The sequence below is a fragment of the Carassius carassius genome, chromosome 2 (genome assembly GCF_963082965.1).
Source record: "Carassius carassius chromosome 2, fCarCar2.1, whole genome shotgun sequence".
Classification (NCBI taxonomy): domain Eukaryota; kingdom Metazoa; phylum Chordata; class Actinopteri; order Cypriniformes; family Cyprinidae; genus Carassius; species Carassius carassius.
The window spans coordinates 22,837,166-22,863,764 of NC_081756.1; the positions used below are offsets into that span (position 1 = coordinate 22,837,166).

Consider the following 26,599-nt stretch of genomic DNA (forward strand, 5'->3'; position numbering starts at 1 on the left):
AATAGGTCATTGCACTTACATCAAATCCCGATATGGATTAATATCTGTAAATATTAAGCCGGGACTGTCTATTTAAATACACAGAAGCGCGTTTTATCACACACACTGAAGCGCGCGTGACGCTCCGGTCATTTCAGCGTCTGCTGTCACTAAATAAGGACGTGAACACATGAACAACTCCAGAACTGCTCTGACAGTCACTTCATGAGCATTTGACCGTTTGATTTGAGTAAAACTAGCGTCATATCACATACACAGAACTGTAACGGTACGTCAACCCATCAAAATAAAAGTCCTGTATTACTATTGTTCAGCAGAATGTACATAGCCTACTACAAAAACTAAAATAAAACATTTTTTTTTAGGTTTAATCACAATCACAACATTTTTTCCATGTTTTATTTTTAATAGTAAATCCCCTGTGTTTACCAAAAAGTTAAGTTTGCTTAATTTTTCAATAATTAAAAGATAAATTAAATTAATGTTTTGTGTGTTTAATGTTTAATGTGCATTTACATTTAATTTACATTTAATCATTTAGCAGACGCTTTTATCCAAAGTGACTTACAAATGAGAACAATAGAAGCAGTCAGGTCAACAAGAGAACAACAACAGTAAACAAGTGCCATGACAAGTCTCAGTTAGTCTAGTATAGAACGCATAGCCAGGTGTTTTTTTTTTTTTTTTTATAAATGAAAAGACAAGAAAAGGAAAAGTGCAGCTCAGAAAATGCTTTATTTAAACCCCCAACTTAATGGCACTTAAATGCACTTAATTCATCTGTTAACATTATTGTCATTGTTCACAGTACAAGTACAGACAGAGAAACAATGGGTAATAATTAAATGTTTATTTTTGATGTATGCATTGCATTCTATGCATTTAAAAAGTAAAAATAATTTTTTTCTAAAAAAGGAAACTTAGTTGTTCATTTTAAGAGACCCAGGAGTCTTATTTTCTCTTGCATAATTAATATTGCACTTCAATTAAGCAAAAACATATTTTATCCGATTACTCGATTAATCGATGAAACTTTTGGTAGAATACTCGATTACTAAAATATTTGATAGCTACAGCCCTAGTGTGAACACACAATAGGTGTTAGCGGTCTGTGTGGCACAAAACCTATAAACCGTTTTCATTATTCAGGCTAATTTATATCAACCCCGTTGTTAATCTTCCACAACCTGTTGATTGCTTTGTTTCTCGACACATTTCTGGAGGGCGGCCATAATTGTGTTTTCCGAAGGACTCCTGTCAGTGGCGCCAGGCTACACAGCCACAAATTGGAATGTGGCACTGGCCCGGGAATACAGCCAAGATTTAAATTAGACAATAAACTTTGGCCCCTCATGCAGGCTTCTCTCTGCAGCTGTGGGCTGATCCATTTGTTTAATATGGTGGAGTATTCACTAGAATAATAAGCTGATGTATGAGCTGGCTCTTAACAGTTTTTGTTTCACAGATTTAAAAAGACTGAACAACTGGCAGGCAGAGCACTGCAGATGTATCCAAACAGCAATAAAGGAAATGTACAGTATATAACGGCTTAATATACACACTTGGAGAAATTAGTAATGGAAATGATGACTACAATAGAAAACGCTGCTTCAGAAGTTGCACAGGATTTCTTGGTAATATGAAAAAAAAGAATAATAATTATAGGGTACACTTTTTATTGCTTACTTTTTTATTATTATTATACAGGGTTATGAAATTAAATAAAATTAGGTGCAAGTCAGCAAACACATAAACTGTGTTCCATGTGTGTGTGTGATCGAGTGTGTAACTGGATGTTCTGTTCTATTGTGAAAATCTCTGAAGCTATATCCAGCTATAGCTTTTCTGAGGCACAGAGCCAGTGCTTTGCCAGTTGAGATCAAAGATGAAGCTTCAGCTAGTCAGGGCTTTCTTTAAAGCTTTTCTGTAAGGATTGAAATAGAATAACTGACCTATGACTCCAGCACAGGAAGTTACAGAGGTTGTCATTAATCAGAGGTATTTAGACGAGACAAAACAGGACTGTTTGGTCTTATCTAAATATCTCAGATTAATGGCATTCCCCATGGTACGTCCGGTTCTGTTACACAGCAGAAACAGATGCTAGGTTGGCAGGAGGTGACGTTCCCTAGTGAACTCTTGTGTGACAACTTATATTGTATGGCATGTTTTACAATGAAGATCTGTGTCCAAATAAGACATGTTGCATTATCATTTAATCTAATAATAATAATAATATTAATAATAATTTTACTACTAAAACTACTTTGAGTGTTTTGTAACACATGCTCAGGTTATTATAGTTCTCTCTTGTTTTTCAATGTCAAATTTACTCCTTTTAATTTACATTCGTTCCTCAGTGGATGAAAACAAGAACTTGTATATGGATCCATTTCATATCTCTAATCTGGTGGGAAAAATCTCAAGTAGCTCTCAGATTTAGTTGTTGCCATTTGTAGCTCTTTTTGGCATCAGTGCACTAGTCCAGATCTTGTGTTTATCTCTCTTCCTGATATGTTTGTGAAAGGCCAGCTTCTACAGCAAAACAATTCAAGTATTGCAGTTTTCATTTATAAATGGCCCCATACACCCAGATGGAATTGTTTTTAAATAATGTGGGCTATAGCAGAATGCAGTAGCAGAATAACAAAGCACAGGAGAGAGAAGGCAAATGAGGGATAGAGGGAGCGAGAGCATGAAGGAGAGAGATGAGAGGAAGATGTGACTGTCTAAAGAGAGTCTCTGTCAGTGTTATTGTATTCTCTCTGTGTGCAGTGCTTTCATGTAATGATTTTAGCTTTAAACTGACTTTTAGTGATCGATTTCTCCTGCGGATCAGAACAGCCTCTCTTTAGGCTCTTTGTGTGGGCCTGCTGGACAAAGATGTCAGTTTACACATTTACCTCCCTGAACTGTGTGTACTGTCGTTTTATATTGTTTGTTACTCACGCCATCTTAGAGGCTGAGTTTTACTGTCTCCCTTAAAATACCAAAGATAATTCCTTTCTCAAAGTGTTATATTTTTGTAATAAAGTAAACTCGAATATACATCACATTGCCCATTCGTAGATAATAACCATCTGACCTCAGTAATTCTTCAAACAGGCTGTTGTAATAATATTTTATTTCCCTCTGGAAACACTTGCATAAGAATATACAAACACTTGAGGTTATGAAAGCCAGATCAGTATGGACGCTGGTGTCCAAGATTAGACAGGGGCTTCATACAAGTGAAGCCTCACATTCTGTGCATATAACAGCAACATTATTAAAGATTTTCTGAAAAAATAAATAAATAAAAAACTAAAACTTGATGTAATTAATCGACTAGTTGGTTGTTGAATGAATAGTTGACTAGTCATCTATTGTAACTTATCCCTACCAGGGGCGTGTCTTGAGCTCGTTACAGTTCATTAACAAGGCAGAGGTAGTGTTTGCATTGCTCTCATCTTGTTAATTACAGAGGCTCCATTGTCTGATCTGACCCATTTACAGCATTCTATCTTTCATTCTTTCAGTTTGTCTCATCCTCCCATCACGGCTAATCTCATTTGGCATCTGGCTCAATCCTACCCTGCCATGAACACGAGAGGGTCTGCTCTCTCACTGAAGAGAGCCAAGAGCGACAACAACACCCCCTGTGTCTGTTTCCATTCACACTAACTTCTGTTTCCTAAAAGCTCTTGTTATTATATTTCTGTTAATCAGCATTAGTTGTTAAATGTACAGCTGACAAGTCAGAGGTGATTTAAAGCAGCACTTCTTAGCCTTCTGTGTTATCCGTTTGAGAGTAATGTTTGTTCAATTAATATTCATGAGTTGTAGATCTGCATGTGTCAGTGATGCGAGGCAAGAGGCAGGTAATGGGATTTAAAACAGAGTGAATGCTGATGTTGAGAATAAATAACTTACATTTATTCATTTAGCTGACGCTTTTATCCAAAGCGACTTACAATTGCTGTATATGTCCGAGGTCGCACGCCTCTGGAGCAACTAGGGGTTAAGTGTCTTGCTCAGGGACACATTGGTGTCTCACAGTGGATTCGAACCCGGGTCTCTCACACCAAAGCCATGTGTCTTATCCACTGCGCCAACACCACCCCCAACTTAAAGCCTGTGTAGCACGCACACACGCACGCTTCTTTCCCCTTGTCGTTTGTATTATGAAGACCCACATTAGTGATGAAATGAGGCGTGAACTTTTTTCCATATTCTCAGAATCCACCTTGTGTTCTCTCTCTGTGTCGGATTTGATAGATCTTTCTCTCACACACACTGAATTCATCTCCCTGTCTTTCTTCATTTTTAAATTTCATTGATAAAGTCAATATCATTTGTCATTCGTATCCCATTTACTGTATTGGTACCTATTTCAGAGTGAAACTGGATATTTAATGATGAAAAAGTGTGTGGTGGAATCGATTGGATCATAAAAATATGTTCAATACCAGAATAAAACAAGACCGAATGGAAGTTAAAACAATGCAAATTATATTTGATTGTTTACTCTTAGAATAAATACTCTTAAAAAAAAAAATAGCATCCCTGTGAAAAACCCCCTTCTAAGAGTTAATTGACATTATCCAATAGCCTGAGTGGGCTAAGTGATTTCAGCAGAAACAGAAACTTGTTTCAAAGAATGACCAAAGAAGATATTTTGAAGATAGCTGGTAATCAAACAGTTGGCCGTCTATGGAAGTCAATGGCAACCAACAACTGTTTGATTACCAGCAATCTTCAAAATATCTTCTTTTACTCATACAGGTTTGGAACTGAGTAAATGATGACAGAATTTTCATTTTTGGGTGAACTATCCCTTTAAGGATTATGAAGACAACCCCTTTATTCTTTAGAATAAATTGAATTTATTTATTTATTTATTTATTCAAAAAACACCACTTTTATTTGAAAATTCTATTTTGACTCTGAACAGTGCTGCAGTTAAATTGAGTTGCTTTATTACTTTACAGTTTTCTTTAATTCTCCATTTTTGGAGTGTGGGGTGAGGGGTAATTATTATTTTTTTTAGTGAGATGTTTAGTCAAAGACCTTTGTCTGTCTCTCTCCCCATTGGTTGCTCCTAAAACTCATTTTCCTCTACAGAGACATGTTAAAAAGCAGAAAGCATTTGCTTTTTGCATACTACTCTCAAGCAACACCAATAATGTATTTAAATGGATAGGACTGAATGTGACCTAAGGAGGGAGTCCAACAGAAGACTGGACCACCAACAGAAGACTCTCACTGATATGGTCAGAAAAATGTTTAATAACAACAACAACAAAAGAGCAGAACAAACACTTTATGGAATATTGGTTATTTTTTTAGGTTTTCTATTTTCAGCACGACATTGTGGTGCTGTATTGTGCAAGGCAGCGTGGTGTTCCTCTTTAGTGTAGATGCACCAGGTGAGAGCTCCAAAAGGCCTCCTTAGCCCAAAACACCTGCTCTTCAAGTCCTGCAGCTGCTGCAAGACTCGCGTGTGTGTTTGTGTTGTGCACTGGTATACATGTGTATGTGCTGGTTAGACTTTTAACATATCGGCTCGTTCTTTTTCTGCCCCCCTCCCCCCACTCTTTCTCTTGTGCAGTCTCTCTCCAGGGCATAGACTAATTAATGGATACCATTCGCAGTTGATTAGCTACAGTTCCTTCGGTAATTACATTCGCATACTAACCATTCAGACAAAAAGATGAGTGGGAGAGAGAGAACAAAGCAAGGGAAAAATAAATTAATGCTCTTCTCGTTTTGCTCTGATCTTAATTTGTTCCTGCAATTGTTTGCCCTCCACAATAAGATAAGAAAGGCCTTTTTCTCAATTATTCCAACTCTTCTGGTTGTGTAACATCTGAAGGAATCACTTTTAAACAGACAAAAGCTTGCTGTTGGTTGCGCCGTTGAATCATGGCCTTGAGGCTGTTGTGGTTGATGTTTGTGTGTGTGTGCTTGTTCCTCACATGTGTATGTCTGTGTGTGTGTGTGTGTATGCATGATTTGTCTGGTTATAGAGGGCCCTCTGTGCTGGCCTTCCAGCTGCTAACCCATAATTCCTCATTTTGCTTTTCCATTGTTCCTATCTGTCAGTGTGTTTGTGTCTCAGAAGAAAAGATAGGATGCCTGCCATTTCAACAATTTGCCATCACGTTTGATTTAGAGGGGTACATATAGAATAAAGAAAAGAGCTCCATTTAGAAAGGAAGCTGTAGAAAACTACATGGATGTGCTGTACTGTAATTTTCACACAAATTATTGATTTGTTTTCACATTTCAGACTTTTTTTATTGTCTTTGTGTGGGTTGATTTGTGTTCACCTACTGTAACTGTCACCTACCGTGATCCTTCATCAGCCTGTGTGGGCATTTCAGATTAGTAAAATGACTGTATGACCCCCCCCCCTCCTTTGTAATGTAAAGTTAGTCTCTGCATGACAGACAGCAGGCCACACCGAGCTGTCCCGCTGATGCGTTACTGCACAAGATGATGTTAGGTGAGTTAGCAACTGGGATACTTCGCGTGTCATTATTACCCATTTACATGAGTGGTGAACTAATCAGTGAACCGTTTGGGTACCGCTTTTCAAGATAGAAAAAAATATTTCAGATATCATTTATGTGCAGGTACATTCTAGATCAAGTAGTTATTATAATACTTTTAAATCTTTGTTTTAAAATAATTGTGCTATCTGTTTTCATTTTGAATTTATGTATTTGTGCTTTTTATTATTATTTCAGCCAAACATCCAGTTAGATTTAAAATATCTCATGCAAGAAGTAAAATACATTCAACATATATAGTTAAAAATAAACCAGGTACTTTTGTATGATGACTTAAAATGATTATAATGATTACATTTATTTTCATTTAATTTGATTATATTAATTTAAAGGTGCTGTATGTAAGATTTTGACTCTACTAAAGCATAAAAATACCATATGTTTGCAGATATTTAAGAAACATGCGAAGTTAACATACTTGTTTATCTGAAAAACAATGCTACAGTCAGTTATTCTCCTTTGAAAATGTGCTTTGCGGCCTGGAATGTCTTGTTTGTTTTGGTTTGTGAAACCCGCCCACTGCCAGTTTACCCAATTCTATTTGGCAAGCCGGGTTGCCAGTTGGCTGAAAACACAGTGTATTTCATTTTATTCATCGTCAAGTGTGCTCGTTCCTGTTTGTGTCGTCAATCTGGCAACCTGCGTGTGCATAAAGTCTGAGGAGGAGGGGCCGGGAAAAAACCCTCTCCAGTATTTTGAATTTGGACTGCAATACCTAGTTCAACCACTCGGTGTCAATCCTACATACAGCACCTTTAATATATATTTAACAGCACTATTATTTACCAGTGCAACACAGACTTTTATAAGTGAAGACAAACAAATAATTTAAATAAATAGTCATGACCTCGCTCTTTAAAGGGGTCATGAGCTGCGTTTGTTTTTTAATGTTTTCTACTGTTCTCTGAGGTCCACTTATAATGTTATCAAGACCTTTTTATCAAAAAACATCACAATTTAAAAGTAATAGGCTATTTTCTGTCCTGTTTTGACCCTCTCATCGGAACGCTCCGTTTGAACAGACGTGACTTATTGTAGACACTGAAGTAAACGCCACTGCTATGATTGGCTAACAGTTGTGTATGTTTGACATCCTACATCCTTCATAGGTGGACGCTGGTGTGATTTAGATTAAAAACACATAAATACTCACTACATATCAAACGATCTGTAAAAACATACAAAGCAATAGTGATCACGTAATAAAAAGAGTTACTCACACTTGTGTGGTGCGACATTACTGCCAGATCCAATATAGAAAACTCGGCACTGGAATTGTCTTTTATCTTCAATCGTTCTGAATATCCTGCATCGAATTGTGCCTTGTTTATAAACAAATCTGGGTTAAAAAATGAACAAAGAATCAAGTTTTTACGTGGTCTGGAACTTCATTAAAAAGTAACGTTATGTTCTGAAACTTACAGAATGTATTTATAGCACAATGACCTCTTATATGTCAAAAGATTGAGGAAATTTTTATTTCTCAGTTCATGACCCCTTTAAAATGATTAAATCTCCAATCCCCACTCCTCAGAATCAAAGAATCAATTCTTTTATAATTCAATTCCCAACGCTACTATTTTGTGCATACAGTATGAAGCAAATTTCATTCTTATATGATGACTGCACTATTAGACTACAGTGAATTGAAGAGTGAGAGGAGATGGCAACTGAAATAACTAATGCATTCTTTTTTTCTTCTTTTGCAGTTTGGGAATAACAATAACTACATGAACATGGCTGATGCCAGTGGAGCTCTATTAGCAGGAGATGTGAGTATATGCTTGAGGATATCCTTTACATTTCCATGGATTGTTAGTTTATGCCATGAGCCATATTAATCTGGACTGACTAAACAGTCGTTTTCACGTCTAACCATTTATTGTTTTAAAACAAAGTCAATTAATTTAGCATGCATGCCTCTGTATGTTCAAATAAGATGATTAATTTCAGCGGCAGGTGTGCAGCTGCTGCATTTACATAAAACATGATTAGCTCCCTACATGCCTTCCTGAACTGCTATGGGATTTTCCACAGCTCAAACCCTTAAAGCTTAGAGCTCGTTATGCCAGCAGCAACATGTTCATACACATACGCTCCCAATGTTAGAACCTGACTCAATGATTCCTCCAGTGGATCCGGTATGTTTATGTATCAATACTTAGTGTTAAGAGAGCGACCGGCTCAGTGCTGACCGGAGGTTGAAGAGTACAGGGGGCGTTGAGCGTTGAGATGGGATTAGGGTTGCTTTTGCAGGGTGATACACCACAGGTGCTCACATCCTGCTGATATGCTCCAGGTGAAAGCTGCCATCAGGCTCTGGCGACGGCTGAAGGAATGTGTATGTAAACACCTGTCCCCATGATCATGTAAAGATAGCATCAAGCTAGAAACGGAAAGAAAAGTGGCACCTCTCACAAAAGTCACTCTTTCTATCCATCATTTTTTTATCCCCTGTCAGTGAGTCTGACAAAATACACTGCAAATCACAGGTTGTGTAATTTAGGCTGGCCTCACTATCTGTGTATGATTGTATACAGGCGCCTTACAGTACAGTGTTGTCACTCAATGATAAACTCCCTGTTGACACTGCCTGATTTCCATCGCATTTCCAATGCAAATCTCCTTCTCCTCACAATCTCAACGACATCGATAGACTTGTGCTGTTTAAGCAAAGATAATGTCTGTGCATGTAAAGAGCGTTTGTTGCACATTTGTTGGTAATGATGTGTTAGTGTGGGCCTCCTGCTTCATTTTCATTTTAAGTTTAGGTGGTGAAGCCACAGCTTTGTCACATGCAGTTGTTTCCACATTTGATCGAGTTGCTTGCAATCTCCATAAATCTTTCTGATAAAAGAGTTCCTTTGCCGAGGCCAAGCTCCAAGTTGGCACCTTCAGTGGAAGTAGAGCTGTGGAGTGTTGACGGAAAATTTCCCCATTCAAATTTTTTCCTAAGAAATAACGTTTGCTCCTTCGCATTGCAGCTGGTGTTATGACATGACACAATGAAATTAAAAGCATTAACATTTAAATTCCTCTTTTTCACATATGGGGGGTGGGAGGGGATATTGTTTCTTGTAACTCAAGCTGAAGAGAAATTAAAGGGACTTTACCCTAGTGAGTGCTGTAATTTCACAGTGTGATGGGTTTTCCGTGAGCTTTAGCTCTTTCATTAATCTGCTTAATGTGTCATCTTTAGGCGAGAGAGATGGAGACCGGGAGAGAGACGCTAAGTATCTCTGAGTCTGACACTCTGCACTTTGTGCATGGACCCATTTATACTATATAGAAGATTAGTTTTAATGTAAACCAGGTTTTTATATACACATACATTTTTTATCTTTGGTAATTATCCTGTTAAATTTAGGGTAAGAAAGAAAAACAGCAGCTGTGGTTACCAGAAATTCACAGTAAAAATGCAGTGACAATGTTTTAGGCACAGCGGGATGCCGTGTTGGTGCCTGTATACATTATTTTACAACTTATAACCGCATTTTTTATTAAGTGATATAATTTAAATTAACCTTATCTACTTGAGCTACAAAAACAGCCTGCGTTTTAACTTAAAATGTTCCAATAACCACCATGATAATGTGGTACATATGGAATCAGATTGTACACACAAAGACAAAACACCATCGGGGAACACATGAAATAATTCAATAAACTAACTAAATAACTGAAGGAAAAAAAAAGTGTATACAACAAATGTAGATAACATAACTGAAAAGTTTTAATAAAATATCACGTATGATTTGTCAGGCATCGTCTTCTGTTGTTTATAACTGTAAATTCTAAAGTTATTAAAAGTTTTTCCATACATTTTACAGTAAACCACATATAATGCCATATTAAATCATTTACAGTTTTTACAGTTTATGGTAAGGTAAGCAACAGTTCACCAATTAACAGTTTTTAACTGTAATGGATTTTAGTCATAAGTTGTCAATAATTCATACATGTTGATCTTGAGTTAAATGATATTTCAAATATGATAATATATGTAAACCACATTATCTTGAACATGGTACTGCAACATGATATGGAAACAGTATATCACAGTGCTTGATAAGCTGACCTCTTCCTTCCTGCTGTTGAACTGAAACTGATATGGCCATATTCAGTTCCACTTAGTAATATCACTTATCACACACAATCTCATTACACACATGTAATCATTACTGTATATGTAGCAATGGATTTGGAATGGCTGCTATTGGACTCTGAGAGTCTTTGCTGCTGTCATCTGAGGAGTGCTTTCTCTCTGCTCGGCTAATGTTAGGAGCTTTGCTCTATCGATCTTTCTAACCATCATGCTCAGTAATTGTGATGCACTGCTTTTAACAACTGCTGCTTATGTCTCTGCTGAATCAGTTTACTGAATATACAAAGCGAAAGGGCTTACTGCTTCATAATCAGTGCTATTGGTTTACCTTGGTCATCTGAGTTTAGCATACTAGGGGTTGACGAATGAATGCAAGTTGGGTATTTAGAACATATCTGTTAGTTTATGTTGAATTAAAGGGATAGTTCTCCCAAGAATGAAAATTCTGATATCATTTACTTACCCTCTTTTTGTTTAAAACATGTATGCAAACATGCATGCAACACAAAATAAGATATTTTAAAGCATGTTGCTAACCAAACCATTTCAGTTACAGACCTTCATTATACGGACAAGAAAACAAAGAGACATTGCTTAAATGTTCATTTATGTTTCACAAAAGAAAGTCAGTCATTCAGGTTTGGAACGACATGAGGTTGAGTAAATGATGACAGAATTTTCACTTTTGGGGCTTTTTTTCTCCCACATAATATTTAAACATGTTTTGGCCTTTACAGGTTAGCATACATATGAAAATAATTGCAGGCATAGTTCTCCTTGATGATGTGCTTAATTTATGTCTGTGGAGATTAAAGAATAATCCACAGTACTGTAAACTCCATCCAGACTCTCAAAGGTGTTCTGCACTAATGAAGGCTTGAGGGTTGGACAACCTTGCAGTGCCAGGTCAAGTGAGGAAATTATGACAGAAATATTACACTATTTCATTCAGTGTACAGATGATCAATGTATAACCTGAGGCTGTTTGTAAATTAAAATCAATTGTGATTAATCTCATGATGTTTTTTGTAATAAACGTTATTGATTTATCACAATTGCTTTTGCCAAACCTGTACTATGTGTTCTGTTTTATTGGATTCATATTCTATTCATATTCTAAGCAATAAGCTAAATATGATAAGGATGTTTTATTAATGCCTAAAGATCAATAATTGTTTTATTTGTTTTATTGAACAGTTTGGTTCACCTTTAAAGTGGACCAAAAAGTAAACCGAATGAAAATAAACCTAGTGTCTACTTGCGTTTACATTGAAGGTCAAATCTATTTTAGTCTACTTTGGTTTTAAAAATGTCTCCGTCCACTTTCAATTCTTATTTTTTAGAGTTTAGTTCATTTACAGAAGAATGAGTTTGTTTGAAAATTTCTCATTCAAGGCAAACCGATTCAAGGGCACTAACATAAAACAAATAAGTGTGGACATATGTAAAAACAGTGCTTTCCTCCACCTGAACTGAAGATTGTACACATACTGATCTGAGCTTTCACCACACACAAATACTCTCTCCAGTGACCTACTACCTCATCCCACAACACCAGCGCTACACTGACAGCTGACAGCTTCTGCACTTAAGTCATGCTACAACCATATCTCAGTTCTCATTTGCACACACACACACACACACACACACACCACCGCACTCCAAGAGCAGGTGTTAATTTAATCTCTGCCTTCTCTCTCTCGTCTCGTTGTGTTCAGTCAGGTGTTCCGTGTTTTTATTTTATTATTTGTAAAGGTCAGTGTCATTTTAGTTATGCTCTGATGTGAAAAAGATGAAGAAAGGGACTATATCTACCTCACATTTGATCTTTGAATGTCGTATCAGATCTAACAGCACAGCTGTGTGTTGTTGGGACATTTAGGTCGGGCCACTCTCTCTTTTTCTCTCCCTCTCTCTCCTTCTCACTCTTTCTTTCTCTCTGCAGTATTGTACTGTGAAAACATGCTGGCAATGCAGGTCGTATTCACAGAGAAAGGTCATGAAGTAAAGTAAATGAAAAGAGCACCTCTCTCTCTCTCTCTTCCTGTTTTCTCTGCTTTGCTATCATTTATTCTTCCTGTTTCCCTCTATTTTATCAACCTTGTATTTTTTTTTTTTTAGTTCCCCCCTCTCTCTCTCTCTTTTTTATTTTGGTTCCCTGTTGGCCTTTAAATTCCGTGTCAGTGATGTCTTGTGATCACTGCCATGTGCATGATATCCAAAGCGTTCTTATCTCATGACACAATTATTATTATTAATGCCTCAATCCAGTTTTGATTAACACACTGTTAAGTACTCCAATGCCACAGGGAGGGAAAATAAGTTTGTAGCTTGTGTGTTAATGGAGAGCTGGGAAACAGAGCTGGGCTGGTCACTAATGGCTTTAGTTGGAGGTAATGTGAACACGTGTTAGGAACTGCAAGCCCCTGGCCCTCACTATGACAAAACACACCACTGCCTTTACAAGATCCGTTGCTCACAGCTGTGGAAAAAACGCTGCAAGTAAAATTCTGGAATGGAGCCACATAAAAAATGAAATAAGAGGGTGAGGTGACAAAAAAGAGCTGATTATAAGCCTTACCCCTCGCCTGGATCTCATCATACAGGCATTGAATGAGCTTTGAGTCTCTATATGTGTGTGTGGGTGTGGATGGGGGGATGGTGCTCAGGTTTTGCCTACACACTAAAATGTCCCCATTAGGATAGTAAGGAACCCTGAAATCACCCACATTGTCACCAGCCGATGGCTTTGAAGAAGATGTTTTAATAAAAAAAAAAAAATATATATATATATATATATACACATTAAAATCTAAAATGCAATAAGGTTTTTATCAGTTACAATTAACTCAATATAAGAAATATAGAAGTCAATGGATAGTCCCACCAAGTGTATTTTGTGTGTCTGTGTACTTGCTATAAAATAAGACCATTAATATGCGCTAATGAAATAAAAATGTGTTGCCATATTTCCTGTGCACATTATGCTTTTACAAAAGAGTAAGAATAAAACTGGAAAGACAGAAGGTTGAGAATGAGGAAGTGGGAATATGAAAGATAAGATATAGAGAATAGCAGGAAGAAAGACAAGCAGCTTCAGAGGATGGATGGTGTGTTGACATGATGTTGATATGTTTTCCGAGACAGTGAAGGAAGCACATTGAGAGTATTAAAGTGAAGATGGAGAACAGGATTGAACACGAAACTAGAGGTTCTGAATACATAAAGCAAGAAATTGAGGGAGACGGGAAGAAAGAAACAAAGAAAAAGAGAGTGAGTAGCGGAGGTTAGTGAATTCCTCGAATAGAAGCCCAGACCAGGTAGTCAACATAAGCAAATTAAGTGTGACGATAAACTGTAATTCACAGACGGAGGGATTTGGTAGTTTGATGAGCAGATTTGTAGGTGCAACTGAGAAGAACAAAGTGCAACACTTCTGGACAGCCAAAATCTGTGTGAATGTTCTCTAAACCCATCATTCCCTGCACTTCCTTTTCTCCTCCAGCCAACATCATCCAGCTTGAATTAAGCTGCTTTTATTTTGTCCTGCTAGTGTAAGAGTCACACATTATTGCATTTCAGAGTCTGACATCTTTTTTCACATCATGTTTCATGGAGAATGCTTGGTTTGGTCAGAATAAACATTCATTTCTTGTACAAGTATTAAAAATAGGGCCCTATGATTTCCGCAATGCGCAAACCACGGACGGAATCCCGGAATCCAGTCATAAAAACGGAAAATTCACAGTTTAACACAGAATGTCACGGAATTTGTAAAAAAAAATTAAACTAATTAATCAAAATTAGGTCATTACATTTTAATCAAATTGCGATATGGATTAGTGTCTGTAAATATTATGCTGCAAAAGTCGATTTAAATATGAATCCTGCATGTTCTGCGTCTCTGGTAATGAATGAAGCAGACGCGGGGTTTCATTTCTTACACGCAAACTGAAGAGCGCGTAACGCTCGCTGTGATTTCAGCGTCTTTTGTCTCACTAAATTAGGACATAAACACATTAACAACATCTCCAGAACTGCTCTGAGAGTCCCTCCAGGAGCATTTGACTGTTTGATTTGAGTAAAACTAGTGTCATATCACATACACAGAACTGGTATTCACAGCAACCGGTCAAAATAAAAGGTTTGATTTGAAGACAAATGGGTGTTCTCATCTCGAGCAGCAGAAATAGAAGTGGCTATATAACTGCATGAGAGGATACTTTGAGCTGTAAATTTTGCGCTGGCATGTTACAAGCTTTATTTTAACTTCACAACTGTCAAACATATGGAATAATCGGTCAGTCAGATGCGAAAATGATGTTGACATCATTAAAAGAAAATAACCTGATTTATTAATAAAGTCATGTAAACGCAGATTACTTGCGTTGTCAGGTTACTGATGCACATGTAATAAATATGATATTTATGTGTTATCAGCTTAATGGTGTGCATGTAAACGTGCTCATTGTGCATATTACTATTTTTCAGTAGAATTATAGCCTACTAATACTACTACTACTAAAATGAAACAAACATTTTTTTAAAGGAATAATCACAACATTTCTTCCATGTTTTAATGTTAATAGTAAATAAACTTTATTTTTTTGACAAACACAGGGAGCTTAATTTTCAATAATTAAAAGATACATTAAATTGTTTTATGCCTTCATTTGATAACCAGAAATAAATAAATACATTACAGAATTTTTGAGGAAAAAAGTTCATAAGGCTTCTTTAAGTAAAAAAAAAATAAAAAGTAAGTTGTTTTATGCATTCAAATAATTAGAAATGCTAAAATACATAATTTGGTGACAATAAAAAAATATGGTGAGAAAAAATAAAACATTTCATAGGGCCCTAAACAAGTAATTTTTGTTAAACTGATCTGAAAATGTAAAGTTTCATGACTTCAATTAATAAGACATTACACATGTTTTTTGATTAATAAAATTTAATTTAACTATTAAAAAGGAGTTGAGAAAAATTAAAATGAAAAAAAAAAAAACAGAATCCAGAATTTTTTTTACAGAAAAAACGGAAGTTGGAAAAAATAATAATACGGAATTTATAGGTGAAATCAATAGGTTTTGTTATCGCTTCTGCTCTGGTCAACAGATACTTCACAGTTCTGAAATTAAATGTGTTTCCAATAGGACTGTCAATCGATTAAAATATTTAATTGTGATTAATCACATGATTGTCATAAGCTAACTCATGATTAATTGCAACTTAATCACACATTTGTATCTTTTTTAAATGTACCTTAAAGTTTTTAATACTCTAATCAACCCAGGAATGGACAAATATGGATTCTTTATGCAAATGTTTGTTTATTATTACTAAAACCATACTCAACACAGAGCATAAAGAATTCAGATACAGGTTTTCGCAATAACAAATAGTTTTTAAAAACATTTTAAATAAATTGAATCAAAAGTCAAAAGTATCCATTATTATATTAATTTAAACAATAATTATCAATTAATTATTATAATTAACATATAATATTATAATAATATTTTTTACTGTCTTAATTGTTTTGATATTTATAATGCATTATCTTTTTATCGATCTACCAGTTCACATTTACAACTGTGTCTTTGCTGCATAAAAACATGGGTGGATGTTAGCATTGGTCTGAACAAAAACAGTAGACTGACTTATTAAAAATGGCAGATGGCACAACAGCTAACTTTGAAATGTCCAGCACTCATATTTATTCAATGAAATCATCACCTTTTGAAGTTTAATTGAAGTCACATTAAGCCATATCGCAATTCTTGTCTTTCCCTTCTCAAATTTAAGACCTCCTGAAATCCTAAGTTAGAATTTCTTGTCAAATTTAAGACTTTTTAAGGACCCCCAGAAACCGTGAAACAAATAATGTGTGCTGCATTAATCATGCGTTAATAATATTTATGCTGTTCAAATTAATTTGCGTTAACACATTAATTTTGTCAGCCCTAGTTTCCAATTTATGAGAAGTCAGTAGGCTATGTTTTAATGTCTACAGTGTTCTCTTTAATAGTATTCACATCATAGTGATTTCAGGTTTTCAACTTCATAGCCCTTTCCAGATTTCGGGCAAAATTAATGTCTGATTTTCTCCTTTGTTTTTTCCTTAGACGTTTCATACTCCAAGTCTTGGTGATGAGGAGTTTGAAATACCTCCTATCACCCCTCCTCCCGAGACCGAGCCTGGTATGGGTCTCCAGGAGGTGGACTCAGCTTTCCCTGGGATACCTGACCACCCCAACTCTCATCGGGGGTCGTTCACCCCTCAGTTCCCACCCCAGAGCCTGGAGCTGCCCTCAATCACCATCTCCAGAAATATGATGGAGCAGGAAGGACAAATCAACAATGGACATCCAAGGGTAAGTGTCTGGTTGTTCTCTGGTTATTTGCTTGAACATTTTAAAGATCTTAATGTTTGGCAGATGTTGAAGGCAGTAGTTATGCAAAGCCAAAATTTTTAAAAAATATATTTCCACAACATAATTTACTGGCAGTTACATTTAGCTTTTAAATCCTCCTTGATTTAAAGTGTGGATTTAAATCCAGGTAGGTTTCCTCCTCTAAATGCAAATAAGGTTGACAAAGATATTATGTGCAAAACAAATCAAGGTGGCTGATGCAACGTGCTCTTGTTATAAAACTCGATTTATATTTGTAGATAAAGCCTTAAAGGGATATTCCATCTATAAATATAAATTTAACATCCCCTCTAGGTCTCCTTGGTAAGTTTATGAGATGTGTAACAATATTCAATTCTTGATCAAACTGTTCTTTTGGGTCGCATCTCTTCATTAATCAGTTTGTCCAGTTCACAGAAATGGGCTAAATGATTAATTTAAATATCTGACTAATTTGGTTCTAAGGTTGAACTATCAGAGCCTGTGGTCTGGTAATAATGGTTAACAGCTCACTCGATTAGACAATCATCATTAATTAACAACTTCAGTTTTGGTTTGTTCATCACACAAACCATTGTGTGGCTTTATAAGACCTGGATTACAGTCATATGGACCACTTTTGAGGACCATATTTGTGTGGTAATGGCATTTTAATGGTTATTTCCCAACCTTCTTGAAGACTAAAAGCTCTAATCCTTACTCGATGTGACTTCATGCATAAGAACAAGCAGTATATTCTTTAAAGTTTCTATATTTTTGCTTCATGGAAGAAATAAAGTTATTATTTGTTTAGAACAACATGAGGATTAGTAAAGGACAATCATTTAAAAAGACAACAGATGGATAATGCCAGCAATAAAATTGGTTAGCTTAGCTGAATATATTTATTTTTTAACCTTGTGTTGCTGTAATGACTAACACGTAAGATAAAATAATGGGCTAGGCAAGTGCTTGCTTCATAATAATCATGTTTTATGATCAAGCTTTTATGGATGTTAATTCAGATAGAGAAATGGCTCCTAAATGCCACAGACATGGATTCATCAAAGAGGAAGCACTGAAAATGTCATGGCTAGACTAGATATTTTAAAACCGCTATAATAGAAATGAAATCGCTATCAGTGAATTTTCAATACATAAAAGGACACAAAGTGGCATTAGCCAGCAGATGATGCGTTGACATGCTTTTGATGGTTCAGTTTTTGAGACGTTTCATGAATATTGCAGATGTTTAGCTTTTTTTTTTTTTTTTTTGTATACTTCCTTCCTTTCCCTTAACCTACAGTGGAATATGTATACATATGTGGAATAATATATCCTTATTTATATTCCAATATGGATAGGCACCATCAAATTTTATTGCTCTTTTCCTGGCCATCCGTGCTGCTGGCAAGTAAAATAATTGCAGCTTTTAAAATATCTGTGCTGCATAAGTGACCGCCGGAAGGCTTTTTTGCCTAAAGAATTTTCATTTCATGGTCAGTTAAGCTCGTATGCATCCGGAAGAAAAACGGAACCTTGACACAATTACAACGCGGCCTGTTCTCACTGCACTGTGAAAGGATTAGATTTGATTCCCAACATTATTCCTCTTTAGCAGCTCTTTCTGCAGACAGTGGTTCTGATTGTGTGGGGACTATATTAGCGGGTTTGGGGGAGAATGAGGGCACTCTGCTCTGTGCCTGGTGGCATTGTGACCGTCCCTCTGATTCTTCTCTATCGCTCATCACTCATTGTCCTCCTGAAATACTTTGTCTCTCTCCTCTTAATGGAATTGATCTCAGTTTGTCCTGCTCTCTGGGACTGGTACAGACAGTGTCGTGTCTTTGAGTCAATGCCTCACAATTATAAAGGACTCGCTAAGGGTTAGCGGAAGTTAGCATTGTAACCTCCAACGTTGTCCTTCAGTCAAGTTGATGTGTTTGAGAATTATAATTTCACATCTAATGCAGAAAGACAGAATATTGAATACAACTCGGGATCCAGTTGTTGTAATGTTTATGACAGACGGTCAGCACAAGAATAAAACAAAAATGTATGTCAAGAAAATGTATACATTGCCTCAAAAAAATCTATTCCAAAACAGAACGGTGTACCTGTGCTAGTTTCATCTGCTCTTTGTGTTTCTGCATTAAAGCAAACTATTCCCCCTAATGCTCCACGTATGTCAGGCGAAGTTATCCACAGATGCTGCTGGCCAAACCCAGCTCGGCAAAATCCATTTCTCAGCTGTGAAGAAGTCTGGCGGGATTCAGAATGTGAAGTCATTATTTATTTAATCTGTTCTCCTAACAAGCTCCTGCATCTCGTTTGAGACTCACTGGAATCTGGGTTCTGACTGGATCTCAGAGTAGTCAGCAACTGATAAAGATGCAAATTACAGTATGAGTTCATCTATTTAGACTAAATTCAGGAGGTGTTCTTTGAGGTTGTGCAGAGCAGGTTTAGAAACAGTGTGCATGAATTGAAAAGCAATAGCAACAACCTAAAAGTGTTTTATTACTTTTAAACTGACATTCCTTTGTTATGCATACATTTCCTAAAGGAAAAATATAATGAACAAGCATGTATTTGTGTAGAGCAGATGTTTGTGGGATTCGAAGCTATCTACAGTGGAACAGTTTGTCTTTAAAACATGATCCCTCACAGACCGATGAGGGTCTGACTGCTGTGTGTGTGAATAAAATGAAAAATATGACCAGTGTTGCAGAAACTATATTTTTCCTCTCCTCCAAAACCAAACACACACACACACACACTTTCCACTCTCCCCCACTCTTTCTCTTTACACATTTCTGTTATCTTATCTCCAAGCTGAGTAGTTGTGACATCAGTTGTACATCAATCTTTGAAAGTGGATTTTTTTTTCCTCCCCCTTCACCTTCATGTTTTTCTTTTTTCTTGTTTTTTTTTTTTTTCTTGTTTTTGTCAAACATCCACTGTGACATATTGGGCCGGTAAGAAATGAAAGATATTCATGCAGGCATGCAATACTTGTAATGAAGTCTCAACCTGACCTTCTGTGTGATTGATTCTGTAATTTAGTTTTCTCAGCCAGTACTTGAAATGAAATGAAATCATGTTGAACAAGTTTTAAATACCCATAGTGCAACGGGAGACATGGAGGGAAGGAGGAAAGCAAAAGAGATGAGAGCAAAGATTGGTTGGTTGTAGACTTTTTTTTTTTTTTAATTTAAGGCATTGGAACAATATTTTTGGACCATTTTTTCAAAGGGGACAATTCGTACATGATGCATTGAACAGTATATGAGCTGCATGAAACGAGAGAATGTGTGTGTGTCTTGTAGATGGAGTGAGAGAGGAGAGTGAGTAGGTGGAGGAGAAATATGAGCAGAAAACAATTTATCTTCACGCTACCATGGTCTCTGCAAGCATTCAGATTTCCATTTTCTTATATATATATTTTTTAAGGAGCCAGTTATGCAGGTGCCCATAAATGGTTGAAAAATAAAGCAGGATGTTGGTTAAGTTTCCAGTGCTGCTGTGAATATGTGCAGGGGGCTGATAAACTATTCATAATAGAGCTGACCTTTTCACACTGGCCAAACTTGTAAGATTCATCCTCATAATTACCATATAGATGATTATACTCCTTTTTCTGTTATGGAACATTTCCAAGAGCTCCGCTGAATGATTGAATGGAAATTGAACTTGTTAACATTCTTTTCAGCATGGAACAGCTCATACCAAGCTGCTTTTAATAAACTCTCCAATTCCATTCCCACCCCCCACAGAGTCCCGAGGCTGGTATCTTAAAGAGCAGACCCGAGACTCTCAGCCTTTGACACGGCATCTTCAGATTCTTATCCTGATCATATGAAAGTAGTATTGGTTATGTTATGGTTATGAACACATGCTGGAAAAAGAGGTCTGGGGATGCCCCCCCACCCAGTATATTTTCTTGACTGTTTAGTTGTGGTTCCTGCTTTTGATGAAAGGGGTGAGGATACTATTTGAGACTGAACCAAACAGTCATCCATCTAATGTCTCAGTGCGTTGTGGCTGTTTGGTCAGCATCTCTTTTAGCCGCCTTTTAATGTCAGAAGCTTTTGTGCCTGTAGTTAAGTAAGTTGGGGAATATAGATATGAGGGGAAAAGGGTTATTTTCTGCTGGAATACAGTCAGCTGAGATGGGCTGATTGCTGGAATAATAGCAACATTTGCACAAGCACATGCAAACACACAGAGGAAAGGAGAGGGCACATCTGGCCTCTTTGCTCTTCAGATAAGAAGTTATTTACAGATTTATGAAGACTATCTAAAGCATCTGTGTAGATGTGAGCTGTGTGTCAGCAGACAATGTTCCAATCAAAATGCAAATGGAGCGTGTGCAGCAGGGACATAAATAAATCGATCGGATACTGACTCACTCTTACTACCAGCTAAACCACTCTGATAGCAGAAATCACATTTCTTTCATTGCCTACAAAGGCTGCTATTAGCAGAAGCTGACTGCTCTTTGTGCGCGTTTAGTTTGAATGCTCCATTCATCATTCTTTCTTTTCCATCTACCGATTCTACACATAAATATGTATTTTATACAAAATCATATCATGTTTTCTTTTTCTGCTGTATGATCATTGGGAATTTGGAATATAATGTTGCCAAATCATTTGATGCTTCAAAATAAATCACAGCTTTTTTTTTCATAATCCGCCTTTGGACATAATTCTAAGTCTGTTCTGCTTTGTGCGATCAGATCAAAGTGCTCCTGAAACTAAAGACCAGTTCTGATCATTTCCGGGACTACATTCACCAATGTAGTCAGTGCATAAAAAAAAAAAAAAAAAAAAAACTTCAAAAGAGTAAGTGGGCATATGGTCGTCTTACAAATGTTGCATGTTCAAATCATGGATCATGTAGATGTGTTCACATGGGGGAGAGAGCCGAAACACAAAGCCCAGCCTGAGACCGTGATGATAAACATGAATCCTCAAAGGCTGCCTTACATCTTTGTGATTCTCTCCGCTCTTTACATTACTGACTCATAGAGAATGCTGTAGTGATTTCATAGAGATTTGTACGGGGCATTGCTGACTGTTAGTGTTAAAGTGTTAGACACAGATGGTCATGACTAATGATCACAGTAGACAGGTCTGACACGAAGACTACTGCTGGCTCTGGCTCTGGTCACTGCATTCTAGCGATGAAACTAATGCAAATGTGTATTTCTTTGGCAGTGTAATTCTGTCATTAATTTGTTTATTTATTCAGTGATTCTTTTATTTATTCACTTGCTTCATTTTTTTGTAGTATGTTTCTTTAAAAAATAAAAAAATAAAAATTCCCCCTAACAGATGTTGAAAACAGCTATTGTTTTGTAGATTGTGTTTTTTTTACGGATTCAGTACGAAGCTGCATGTACCCAGGGGAATTAATACAGAGAAAATGTAATCTGTGTGTGAGGGAAGGTGTTAGAATATTGTACTAAGGGAAAGGGTTCGGCAGGTCTGGCCAATAAGGCCAGGTGCACAGCTTTATGATGTGTTGACACATACAGATATTGAGTTTGAGTCTCTGAATACCAGATGGAGAGAGAAAAAGAGAGAGAGTTGATGTAGAATGAAAAATGAACAAAGGAGATCAAATTAACTCTTGGTTTTCTCTAGCTGTTTGAGTAGATATTTTCTCTGTAATCCGGTTGCTTTTGGAGACTGTTCAGTCAATGCAAAACACATCAGGTTCCCCACGTCCAAACTCCCCCAATACATATACATCACTTTTATTTTAGTCTTGATTGGGACTTTCCTTTTACTTCTGTTCTTTTTACACTGAGCTAATTCTATTTTTCTTTAACTAAAGGCTGCAAATATATTAAACCTCTGGCAAATACAGATAAGCTGGTAATTATTATATATATATATATATATATATATATATATATATATATATATATATATATATATATATATATATATATATATATATATATATATATATATATATATATATTAATATGTTTTGCCCAATAACTTATAAATGGGCAATAGTACATTCTGTACTATTTTATTTAAAAAATAAATAATAATTAAACACTCTGTTTCTGAGTCTAGCACTGTAATATAAGCATACCCTACCATTTGATTTTGACAGAAGACTGCAATTATTTGATCGAAAATGTAATATTGTGAAATGTAACAATGTGTCCTTAAAAAGTGTACTGACACCAAAAATGTGTGAGGTAGTGTATATCTAAAAAGGTTTTTGTTGTCTGTTTGCTCTGCAGGCTGTCAGTCAGACCCACCTCCGTCAGTACCCTCCAAACCCCACCATGGTGATGCGTTCCATCATTAGCATGCATAACCCCAATGGCATGATGTCACAAAACCAGCTTACCACCATCAACCAGTCCCAGATCAACACACAGCTGGGGCTGAATATGACCGGATCAAGCATTGCTCACACGTCCCCATCCCCACCCGCCAGCAAATCAGCCACACCCTCTCCCTCCAGCTCCATTAATGAAGACGATCAAGAGGAAGGAAACAGGGTGAGTGACATTTAATCCATGCAGTGTTTTCATCATAACATTTAAACGAGAATTAAATCAACATTCAATTAGTGAGGACTTATAGCAAGCTGCTCTCTCTCCATCAGGTGATTGGTGAAAAGCGTCCCGCCCCTGACGCAGGTAAGAAGCCGAAGACGCCCAAGAAAAAGAAGAAGAAGGATCCCAATGAGCCTCAGAAGCCAGTGTCTGCATATGCCCTGTTCTTCAGAGACACCCAGGCGGCCATTAAAGGCCAGAACCCTAACGCCACATTCGGAGAGGTGTCCAAGATAGTAGCTTCTATGTGGGACGGACTGGGAGAGGAGCAGAAACAGGTATCAAACTGCTGTCCTGTGTAATACCAAAATATATTTTTAACCTCACAAAAAACATCATCTGTAACATTCTGTGAATAGAGCTGTCTGTCGTGGAGTCTTCTCGCTTGAGGTAGAATAACAAATGTTTTGAATTTCTACTCTCCGATTTGCACAGAATGATTCTTTTAACAGGTATTTTAACAGACTGCTTGATATTTTCACCCTTCTTTAGTTTTTTATTACCGGCTTAGATGAAGCCTGTAGGCTCTCCCTGTTGTGAAGCTCATGCTTGCCAGTCAATGTTCTGCTAATTATCTGTTTGTCACACCTCACGTATTCTGTTCTCCACAGGTTTACAAAAGCAAAACAGAGGCCGCAAAGAAGGAGTACCTGAAAGCTCTCGCAGTGTACCGCGCTAGCCTTGTGTCAAAGGTGAAGATGATTTCTGTTTAAACAGCTCCTTGCAGACTTAAGCTCACTCATAGATTTTTTGTTCACCATTAATCATGTTTTCTATTATATTTCTATTAACCAATATCTGTATAATAGTTTAGCTCATTTTCAGACTCGATAGCTTTCACCTTGAGTCCTTAGCCACTAGAAAAAACCTTCTACACAGTAGAAGTTTTCAGTGAAAGCACCAAAAATAGAACTGACAGCTGAAAGGCAATTGAAAGCAGGAGTTCTTCTATTACTAGGAGCAGTGTTTATTTCATTGTGCATTCATTGATTTTCTCAAATTGAACTTCTAAAAACCAGCTGGAAAGGATTTTAAAGTATGATTTTTTTTCTGTAAACCGAATTCTCTTGCATACTTAAACGTGACTGTGAATGTGTTTCTTCCATCACACTTTAGGTGTAGAAATAGCATTAAATACAGCTAATGAATTAGAATGAGATATTCTTATGATTCATCATGCTTCATTAACTCGCTGTATCAGCCAGGCAGTTGGGAACATTTGCATATTTGTTGCTTCCTATAAAAAATTAAGATCATTTTACGGACAGTTTAGCGGTACTGTGTGTTACTTCAGTACTTGAGATTTATGCTACATTTATGACACCAACATCACATTGCTCTCGATTCAGCGATTGAGTAAATTTATAAAGCTTCTTTTCAGAAAGTCTGAACAGTAAAGTGTGTTATTTTTAGTGTGCAAGACTTATTTCAGATATTTTTTCTAGGCTACCAAATAATATGAATTCCCCTCTTGGCAAGTTCTTTAGATCAGAGTTGTAAGACAGCAGCAATTTTCTCTGAACAGGTTTTCTGTCGAGTCAGTCACCAGATCAGCACTAATAAAGAAGAGGGCACTACATAAGAAACATCTGTTGAGTACTAGAATTCATTTGACCACTTTCTATTTCTGTCTCAGGCTGCCGCAGAGTCAGCGGAGGCCCAGACGATCCGCTCGGTGCAGCAGACTCTCGCCTCCACCAGCCTGTCTCCAGCGCTCATGCTGCCTTCCCCTCTATCCCAGCACCACTCGATGTCTGCCGCAGCACAGGCACTCCAGCAGGCCCTGCCTCGAGCCATTGCCCCAAAACCTCTGCAAATGCGTGTCGGCAGCAGCCAGATTGTCACCTCAGTCACAGTAGCTCATCAGAACATGACACCCGGCGGCGTTCAATCGCAGCTGCTGGGGCAGATGGGAGCGGGTGGTCCGCAGACGGGCATGTCACCACAATTGAGTCCACCGATGCAGCAACGGCACGCTTCCATGCAGCAGCACATGCAACAGCAGCAGATGCAGCAGCACTTGCAGCACCATCAAATGCAGCAGCAGCAGCAAATGCACCACCAGCAGATTCAGCAGCAAATGCAGCAGCAGCATTTCCAGCATCACCTGCAGCAGCAGCTTCAGCAGCACCACATGCAGCAGCAGCAACAGATGCAGCAGCAAATGCAACACATGCAGCACATGCAGCAGATGCAGCAGCATCAAATGCAGCAGCATATCCCGCAGTCGCAGTGTTCGCCTGTGCAGCACTCGCCTGGTACGCCGCACTCGGCCTCTCTCGGCAGCCCGCCACCCCCTCCCGCGTCCCAGCCTCACCCCTCGCAGGTACAGGCTCATGCCCAGGTCCTGTCGCAAGTGAGCATCTACTGAACCCCACCAGAAACCCAGAAGGAAGTTGTTAATGAAAAGCATCATTGCAAGGTTGCTTTTTTTAAGTTGCACTTAAGAAGTGTGTAAGAAATATGAATGTTTTACAAAGAACTGTCCTTTGTTCTAGATGGATATAAGATATGTGTTAAAAGGACAAAGCGTCTGAACTGGATTTTTTTGTCTATAAGATAGGCTGAGCTACCGGGAGGTCTGTTAATAGACTTGTGTGCCCAGTAGTCATTTGTATGTATATTTAGTTCATTTGGTTTCTCTCTCTCGCTCTTTCTGTCGTGGAGTTTAAACTCTGTCAGCGCATGATGGCGTGGGAAGAACATTCAGAGATGATCGCAGAAACACCTGACAGTTTTATTTAACAGCTTTATTTATGAGGTTGGATTCTCTTTCACCACAAGACAAAATGGAAGACCGGGTTTCTGTGGACGTGGAATTTCTAAAGAAGTCACTGTTTCACAAAATAAATGAACTGAACTGTTATTAAACTGGCCATCAGAGACATGCTGAATGGCTCTTGCACTGTCTGGCCAGTGTATCATCAAATCTACCCTCTCTTCTTCCCTTTTCCAT

General features: G+C 37.4%; 1 protein-coding gene across 1 annotated transcript in view; it reads left to right on the plus strand.

The window, feature by feature from the left end:
* Positions 1–26,014, plus strand: part of LOC132106653 (TOX high mobility group box family member 3-like) — a 48,354-nt gene extending 22,340 nt beyond the window's left edge. The window contains exons 2-7 of the mRNA XM_059512557.1: positions 8,264–8,326; positions 16,788–17,036; positions 23,323–23,586; positions 23,694–23,921; positions 24,255–24,335; positions 25,280–26,014. Of these exons, the coding sequence (XP_059368540.1) occupies positions 8,264–8,326; positions 16,788–17,036; positions 23,323–23,586; positions 23,694–23,921; positions 24,255–24,335; positions 25,280–26,014 (1,620 nt within the window). The remainder of the gene's footprint in view (positions 1–8,263; positions 8,327–16,787; positions 17,037–23,322; positions 23,587–23,693; positions 23,922–24,254; positions 24,336–25,279) is intronic.
* Positions 26,015–26,599: the final 585 nt, after the last annotated feature.